Source organism: Oncorhynchus mykiss, chromosome 10 (assembly GCF_013265735.2).
Source record: "Oncorhynchus mykiss isolate Arlee chromosome 10, USDA_OmykA_1.1, whole genome shotgun sequence".
Classification (NCBI taxonomy): Eukaryota; Metazoa; Chordata; class Actinopteri; order Salmoniformes; family Salmonidae; genus Oncorhynchus; species Oncorhynchus mykiss.
The window spans coordinates 77,238,111-77,247,882 of record NC_048574.1 but is presented as its reverse complement, the minus strand read 5'-3'; the positions used below and the strand labels follow the sequence as shown (position 1 = coordinate 77,247,882).

The 9,772-nt window shown below is 42.1% G+C and overlaps 1 protein-coding gene across 4 annotated transcripts in view; it reads left to right on the top strand.

Annotated features, from left to right (window-relative positions):
* The first annotated feature begins 398 nt into the window (after positions 1 to 398).
* LOC110515566 (neuronal acetylcholine receptor subunit alpha-3) overlaps positions 399 to 9,772 on the top strand; it is a 38,976-nt gene continuing 29,602 nt past the window's right edge. For 2 of the 4 annotated variants that reach the window (XM_036934015.1, XM_036934012.1), the window contains exon 1: positions 720 to 1,201. In XM_036934015.1, the coding sequence (XP_036789910.1) occupies positions 1,144 to 1,201 (58 nt within the window). In that variant the 5' untranslated portion in view covers positions 720 to 1,143. Of the gene's footprint in view, positions 520 to 719; positions 1,202 to 9,772 lie in introns of those variants that run through there. The other 2 variants (XM_036934013.1, XM_036934014.1) reach the window with 2 other exon arrangements.

The following is a 9,772-nucleotide window of genomic DNA, read 5'->3' as shown; positions in this document are numbered from 1 at the left end:
TCTCTCTCTTTCTCTCTCTCACTCCCACTCTCACTCTCTCTCTCACTCCCACTCTCACTCTCACTCTCACTCTCACTCACTCACACACTCACACACTCACTCACTTACTTACTCACTCACTCACACATGTATGTTTAATCCGTGAATTACACCGTACAGCCTTTACACTACGACCGACTAAACGAAACCTCTCCCGTGGTCCTGGTCACGCTGTCCCTTTGATGAAAGGTTTGTGTTGACTCGTCCGCCTCGCGCTAGACTAGGTACCATGTTCCTAAGGACTCCGTTTGATGACGTCAAGCCAAGCGTTACAAATGGAGGCGAAAATGAATCAGCGTCTCAATGGGGGAGCCCGTGGTGGCGTGACGTTTACACCTAAAAGCAATCTCAATCTTCACCAGGGCGGAACGTTGTTTTGGAGAGAAGCAATAACTTTTCTTTCCAAACCATGGGAGTTCAGATAAGTTAACTCAACTGCCTAGTCAACAAATTGATTGAATACTATATTTGAACTGAGAGGTAAACTTTCAACGCGACAATTTGAGCGATATCATTGTCATGTCGAAGCCTACGCATACGCAATTTAGGTTAAATCCTCACCAGATGTGTTATTATCAACTTCCTCGATATAAAATGAATATGTCACCCGGCCAACCGTTTGCAACATAGTCTATCAGGTTCTTATCCAACGCAGGCTGCGCGATTTGAACAGATAGATTTCAGCAGTTTGAGGCTAGGCTACAAACGGTTTATGATGCGCTGTCCATGGTGCTAAAATCGTTTCCTCCGTTTAAGGACTTCAGTCGGAAACTGCGATCCAGTTAAAATGTTAAAATGTCTTCTTCAGCTTATTAAACTCGTCTATTACACCGACTTCTTTGATGTGTTTGTGCACTTATCTATCTTCCTGTGTTGAGTTTGGAGTGGTGCGCGTGAGGTAGCGCCTAAAGGGGTGGAACGAAGCGGAGTTCCGTGTCTCTCTCGTGAGCCAAGCTGCGTACTGGCAGTCTCACAGCGCAATACGCTCACCGGAGAGAGCCATACATTTCGTGCTGTTTGTAGCCTGCTGTTTCCTGTTAACGGACTAAATCGCCGTTGTTTCACAGGGTAGGGACAGTTCCCCAGTAGACTACCGGACGAGAGATGAATCAAGCTGCGCGAGGGACTTTGCTGCTCCTCGTCTTTGTGTTGATAATGCAAGGTAAGCTACTTTAATAACTAAACGACCATGTTGTGGAATTCAACTGTTGATTGTATTTTGGTTCGTTTTTATAATAAGCAATATGCATTTCAAACTTTCCTTGTTTTTGAAGAGAAAATGATAGAGGCGTAAGATGCTGTTGTGTTTGCGTCGCAGAGTGGGGTGTACTTCACTTGGAAACGGTGAACTGTCATTGTGGCAGTATATAAAGGCGAATTTCGTAATAAATGATTGTCCTGTCTTACAATTTTTTTTGAAAATTGCATGTTTTGACGAATGTATACTTTTTTAGTCAATTGAGTGATACTGGGTGTGTCTATGGACACATTGAAGAGGAATAGAGAAAGTGACGTGCAATATTTAGGATTCACTTTGGCGGACACATTCTATTAGCCCAAACAGATTGACATCATATATATAGCTTCTCTGTTTACAAGGTACGTACAGAAAGTTAGAATACACATCATCATAACGCCTATAGGCCCATCATTTAACATGTTGAACGTTGTTCTTCTGGACAACATCCATGGGCAAAGGAAGCGTTGTCGTGCAGCAACATGATAGAATATCAGGAAACACCGTCATCATAGCCTATCCAGGCTCGTATAAGCGGAGGAGTTTGATGTAGGCCTGTATGCAAAATGTGTTTTGAGTCGAAATAATTTATAACCGAAATTTGTGATGCTCTTCATGTTATTGTTAACAAATAGAGAGAGACAGAGAGCGAGAGAGAGTAAACAAAAACAGAATCTGATTATGGAACTGCAGGGCTAGTAAACATTTCTAACATAATTGACTCTCTCCCTCCATATATCTCTCACTCTCCATATCATTCTCTCTCTCTATCTATCTATCTCTATCTCCCCCGCTCCTCTCTCATCTCTCTCTATTGTTCCACGCACATATTTTACATTGACTGCACAGATTTTACATTGACTGCACAGATTTTACATTGACCGCACAGATTTTACATTGACCGCACAGATTTTACATTGACTGCACAGATTTTACATTGACTGCACATATTTTACATTGACTGCACAGATTTTACATTGACTGCACAGATTTTACATTGACTGCACAGATTTTACATTGACCGCACAGATTTTACATTGACTGCACATATTTTACATTGACTGCACAGATTTTACATTGACTGCACAGATTTTACATTGACTGCACAGATTTTACATTGACCGCACAGATTTTACATTGACTGCACAGATTTTACATTGACTGCACAGATTTTACATTGACTGCACAGATTTTACATTGACTGCACATATTTCACATTGACTGCACAGATTTTACATTGACTGCACAGATTTTACATTGACTGCACATATTTCACATTGACTGCACAGATTTTACATTGACTGCACAGATTTTACATTGACCGCACAGATTTTACATTGACTGCACAGATTTTACATTGACTGCACAGATTTTACATTGACTGCACAGATTTTACATTGACTGCACAGATTTTACATTGACTGCACAGATTTTACATTGACTGCACAGATTTTACATTGACCGTATGCATTTTTTTATATGTAAAATATTTTCCCAACAGGTCATGCTCACTTTGGCCTGGGTTTGGTGGATGTTTCTAAGTGATGATCTATTAATTGATTTTAAACGGGAGAAACCCAGACTTCCACATCCTTTGTTTTTAAATTGATATTAATCGTCTTGGACTTCAACATGTCTTCCTTACTGTCCTCTCATTCCCCGTTGACAGGAAGCAACAGGTTTTCACCACCTATTGTTTTAGTGCAGAAGAAGGAAAGGAGATAAGGAAATGAAGGAATCCACATTAGACTATAATGATGCACCCATTTTCTTACAATTGGCGAGGAAGGAATCAACGTTAGACCTCAGTATGGAGATGCACCCATCGCCTAAGACACAGAGAGGAAGGAATCAACGTTAGACCTAAGTATGGAGATGCACCCATCGCCTAAGACAAAGAGAGGAAGGAATCAACGTTAGACCCCAGTATGGAGATGCACCCATCGCCTAAGACAAAGAGAGGAAGGATGCCTCTTTAGACTATCAAGATGCACCCATTTTCTTAAATGAGGACAGTAAAGTAGACCTCTTTTTCAGCCATTAAGATGCACCAATTTAACTACACAAGGTGAGGAAGGAATCCACCTGATATTATTGAGATGCATCCATTTTCTTAAAAGTGGAGGTACTCTACACTTTTAAGAAAATGGCAATTTTCTTGACAATAGAGACGTACCCATTGAACAAGACAAGGTCTATGAAGGAACCAAGTCTCATCAGGAGAATAGCTGGCAACCCACCATGTCCTCATCATGTCTTTAACCACACAAAGGTAAACATGGATAAATACATGCTTGATAAAAGGAGAAGTGTGTGTGTGTGTGTGTGTGTGTGTGTGTGTGTGTGTGTGTGTGTGTGTGTGTGTGTGTGTACCACTGTGTCTGATGGATTGGAGGCGTTAGGTTTTGACAGGCTTTTAGCTATTATTTTTGTCTCTCTGTCTTCACCTGCTCTCTCTGTCTGTGTCTTGCTCAAACATGGACTAACAAACTTACACATTCATGTATGCACATAAACAGACACACACCCACACGCATGCTTCCAAACACACACAAACACACACACGCACACACACAAACTTTAATGCACACTCCTCCTGTTCTCTCTCTATCTCTCTCAATTCAAATCAATTAAAAGGGCTTTATTGGCTAGGAAGCACACTATATATGCTGGAAGCCCCATCAAATGGAAGCCCCTATAAATGGAAGCCCCTTCAAATGAGTGGATTCAGCTATTTCAGCCACACCTGTTGCTGACAGGTGTATAAAATCCAGCACACAGCCATGCGATCTCCATAACCGGTACCCAAACTGCCTCTGGAAGCAACATCAGCACAATAACTGTTAATTGGGAGCTTCATGAAATGGGTTTCCATGGGCGAGCAGCCACACAAAAGCCTAAGATCACCATGTGCAATGCCAAGCGTCGGCTGGAGTGGTGTAAATCTCGCCGCCATTGGACTCTGGAGGAGTGGAAACGCGTTCTCTGGAACGACGAATCACGCTTCACCATCAGGCAGTTTGACGGCTGAGTTTGGGTTTGGCGGAAGCTAGGAGAATGCTACCTTCCCCAATGCATAGTGCCAACTGTAAAGTTTGGCGGAGGAGGAATAATGTTACGAGGCTGTTTTTCATGGTTCAGGCTAGTCCACTTACTTCCAGTGAAGGGACATCTTAACCCTACAGCATACAATGACATTCAGATCAAATCAAATCAAATTGTATTAGTCACATACACTGAATAAAACAGGCGCAGACCTTACAGTGAAATGCTGACTTACAAGGCCTTTAACCAACAGTACAGTTTAATGAACAAATAATTAAAGAGCAGCAGTAAATAACAATAGCGGGGCTATATACAGGGGGTACCTGTACAGAGTGAATGTGTCAAGGTGCGGGGGCACCGGTGTCGAGGTAATTGAGGTAATTATGTGCATGCAGGTAGGGTTATTAAAGTGGCTATGCATAGATAATAACAGAGAGTAGCAGCAGCGTATGGGGGGTGCTAACAGTCTGGGTAGCCATTTGATTAGCTGTTAGGAGTATTATGGCTATGGGGTAGAAGCTGTTTAGAAGCCTCTTGGACCTAGACTTGGTACTCTGGTACCGCTTACCGTGCAGTAGCAGAGAGAACAGTCTGTGACTAGGGTGGCTGGAGTCTTTGACCATTTTTAGGGCCTTCCTCTGACACCGACTGGTATAGAGGTCCTGGATGGCAGGAAGCTTGGCCCTAGTGATGTACTGGGCCGTTCGCATTACCCTCTGTAGTGCCTTGCGGTCAGAGGCCAAGCAGTTGCCATACCAGGCAGTGATGCAACCTGTCAGGATGCTCTCAATGGTGCAGCTGTGCAACCTTTTGAAGATCTGAGGACCCATGCCAAATCTTTTCAGTCTCCTGAGGTTGGAATAGGTTTTGTTGTGACCTCTTCATGACTGTCTCGTGTGCTTGGACCATGTTAGTTTGTTGGTGATGTGGATGCCAAGGAACTTGAAGCTCTCAACCTGCTCCACTGCAGCCCCGTCAATGAGACATTCTATGCGATTCTGTGATTCCAACTTTTTGGCAACAGTTTGGGGAAAGCCTTTTTCCTTTTCAGCATGACAATGCCCCTGTGTACCGAGAGAGGTTCATATAGAAATGCTTTGTTGAGATCGGTGTGGAAGAACTTGACTGGCTTGCACAGAGCCCTGACCTCAACCCCATCAAACAACTTTGGGATGAATTGGAACGCCGACTGCGAGCCAGGCCTAATCACCCAACATTAGTGCCCAACCTCACTAATGCTCTTGTGGCTGAATGGAAGCAAATCCCCGCAGCAATATTCCAATATCTAATGGAAAGCCTTCCCAGAAGACTTGAGGCTGTTACAGCAGCAAACGGGGGACCAAATCCATATTAATGCCCATGATTTTGAAATGAGATGTCTAACAAGCAGGTGTCCACGTACTTTTGGTCATGCAGTGTTTACATTGCCAAGGCAAATGGAATATACAAGAAACAAAAGGGAAATAAACAATCAGTAAACATTACAATCACAAAAGTTTTTTATTCTCTCTCTCTCTCTCTCTCTCTCTCTCTCTCTCTCACAATCTCTTTTGGTCTCTCTCTCTCTCTCTCTCTCGCTCTCTCTCTCTCTCACAATCTCTTTTGGTCTCTCTCTCTCTCTCTCTCTCTCTCTCTCTCTCTCTCTCACAATCTCTTTTGGTCTCTCTCTCTCTCTCTCTCTCGCTCTCTCTCTCTCTCAATCTCTTTTGGTCTCTCTCTCTCTCTCTCTCTCGCACCCTCTTTTATTCTCTCTCTCTCAAATTCAAATTCAAATTCAAGCTGCTTTATTGGCATGAAAAACATTGTGTCAATATTGCCAAAGCAACAATGTATACAATATACATTGTAACAAAATGATAAATGATAGCAAATAATAATATAAAATGGTAGTAAATAATAATACAAAATTAAATACAAAAATAAAAACAATAAAATGGTAACAGTCAATAGTAGAAATGCAATAAATATAAAATCAAATTATGGAAAATGAAACTATAACTAACTTATAACTAAATAACTAAATATCTCTCTCCCGCACCCTCTTTTGGTCTCTCTCTCTCTCTCTCTCTCTCTCTCTCTCTCTCTCTCTCTCTCTCTCTCTCTCTCTCTCCCGCACCCTCTTTTGGTCTCTCTCTCTCTCTCTCTTTCTCTCTCTCTCTCTCTCTCTCTCTCTCTCTCTCTCTCTCTCTCTCTCTCTCTCGCACCCTCTTTTGGTCTCTCTCTCTCTCTCTCTCTCTCTCTCTCTCTCTCTCTCTTTACATCACTTCCAGTAAACATGTATCATAACTCCAGTACTGTGGCTGCTCTATTACAAGACCTTGTAGTGTGTGTGTGTGTGTGTGTGTGTGTGTGTGTGTGTGTGGTTACGTTAGTTTGTCTGTCACATGGTTTACCTACTTACTCCTTTCTCTTTGCATCTGAATGAATGATAGATGATCAGGTCCCTGAACTGAGCTGCTGCATGTATCATGTATGTCCCCTTCTGTTAATGAGGGATAGGGTCACTATAACATGCAGGGCTATAGAGGGATGGTTGTGTGTGTGTGTGTGTCAAGGCTCCATGTCCCATGTTGATGAGGTCATAAAGGTGGTTGGAGACAGCTGATGTCTTTGTGTTTATCCTGTGGAGTTATTAGCCACTTTCCTAATCAAAGCCTGATGGGAAGAGAGTTGAGGTATAACAGACTCCTCAGGGTAGACGCCTGCATGTCGTCTGTGAATGTCACTCTGTCTCTCTTCACCATCTCATTTAAATTACATTATATTGGAGGTTAAAGGTCCATGTGTGGCTCTGGGATTGGCTCTTTCATTGGTTCTGAAATGAGTCTATCCCACATGGCACCCTATTCCCTATGTAGTGCACTACTCTATACGCCCTGGTCAAAAGTAGTGCACTACCCTATAGACCCTGGTCAAAAGTAGTGCACTACCCTATAGACCCTGGTCAAAAGTAGTGCACTACCCTATAGACCCTGGTCAAAAGTAGTGCACTACCCTATAGACCCTGGTCAAAAGTAGTGCACTACCCTATAGACCCTGGTCAAAAGTAGTGCACTACATAGGGAGCCATTTTGGACGCAGACTCTGCCTGTCTAGGACCCATTGAATGTGGTGATGTAAATCACCATTTATTTCAAGATGTGGTGATATAAATCACCATTTATTTCAAGGTGTGGTGATATAAATCACCATTTATTTCAAGGTGTGGTGATATAAATCACCATTTATTTCAAGGTGTGGTGATATAAATCACCATTTATTTCAAGGTGTGGTGATATAAATCACCATTTATTTCAAGGTGTGGTGATATAAATCACCATTTATTTCAAGGTGTGGTGATATAAATCACAATTTATTTCATGGTGTGGTGATATAAATCACCATTTATTTCATGGTGTGGTGATATAAATCACCATTTATTTCAAGGTGTGGTGATATAAATCACCATTTATTTCAAGGTGTGGTGATATAAATCACCATTTATTTCAAGGTGTGGTGATGTAAATCACCATTTATTTCAAGGTGTGGTGATATAAATCACCATTTATTTCAAGGTGTGGTGATATAAATCACCATTTATTTCAAGGTGTGGTGATATAAATCACCATTTATTTCAAGGTGTGGTGATATAAATCACCATTTATTTCAAGGTGTGGTGATATAAATCACCATTTATTTCATGGTGTGGTGATGTAAATCACCATTTATTTCAAGGTGTGGTGATAAAAATCACAATTTATTTCAAGGTGTGGTGATATAAATCACCATTTATTTCAAGGTGTGGTGATAAAAATCACCATTTATTTCAAGGTGTGGTGATATCAATCCTGACAGTATCATAATGTCATTCCAAACAACACTTTATTCAGTCTATTCTATACACACACACACACACACACACACACACACACACACACACACACACACACACACACACACACACACACACACACACACACACACACACACACACACACACACACACACACACACACACAGTGTGCCTGGAGAGGTTAGGCATGTGTAGCCATGCTGGAAGAGAGCAGTCCCACTGGCATCAACACCTCTACTGTCTCTTCCCATTACTGGACACACACCCTGCCACGTCTCACATTGAAGCTCCTAACCTCTCTCTCTACCACTCTCTCCCCCTCTCTCTTCCTCTTTCTCACCCCCTCCCTCTTCCTCTCTCTCTCCCCCTCTCTCCCTCTCCTCTCTCCCTCCTCCTCTAAAAGCTACATGATAATGGGATGGTCATGACTAATACATGACTGAGACCTCATCCATAACTCAATCTCTGTATTAGCCACACACACACACACACACACATCTCTGTATTAGCTCAGGCAGATGGTGAGAGAGACTCATCACCATGCACCTCTTAAAACCTCTCAGGGGAAAATGCAGAGCGCCAAATTCAAATACATTACTATAAAAATCTAACTTTCATTAAATCAAATATGCAAGATGGCAAATTAAAGCTACACGTCTTTTGAATCCAGCCAATCTGACATAGATTTCAAAAAGGCTTTTCGGCGAAAGCAAACGATGCTATTATCTGAGGATAGCACCTCCGTAAACAAAGAGAGAAACCATATTTCAACCCTGCAGGCGCGACACAAAACGCAGAAATAAAAATATAATTAATGCCTTACCTTTGACGAGCTTCTTCTGTTGGCACTCTAATGTGTCTCATAAACATCACAAATTATCCTTTTGTTTGATTAATTCCGTCGATATATGTCCAAAAAGTCCATTTATTTGGCGCGTTTGATCCAGAAAAACACCGGTTCCAACTTGTGCAACATGACAACAAAATATCTCAAAAGTTACCTGTAAACTTTGCCAAAACATTTCAAACCCTCAGACAGTCACTGTGTTAATCCATATCAAGCCTCTGACAGTCACTGTGTGAATCCATATCAACCCTCAGACAGTCACTGTGTGAATCCATTTCAACCCTCAGACAATCACTGTGTGAATCCATACCAACCCTCAGACAATCACTGTGTGAATCCATACCAACCCTCAGACAGTCACTGTGTGAATCCACTGTGTAAATCCATAGTGACATACAGTATACAGCTAGTGTGGTAGGATGAAGGCAGTATACAGCTAGTGTGGTAGGACGAAGGCAGTAAACAGCTAGTGTGGTAGGATGAATGCAGTATATAGCTAGTGTGGTAGGATGAAGGCAGTATACAGCTAGTGTGGTAGGATGAAGGCAGTATACAGCTGGTGTGGTAGGATGAAGGCAGTATACAGCTAGTGTGGTAGGATGAAGGCAGTATACAGCTCGTGTGGTCGGATGAAGGCAGTATGCAGCTAGTGTGGTAGGATGAAGGCAGTATACAGCTAGTGTGGTAGGATGAAGGCAGTATACAGCTAGTGTGGTAGGATGAAGGCAGTATTCAGCTCGTGTGGTAGGATGAAGGCAGTATACAGCTCGTG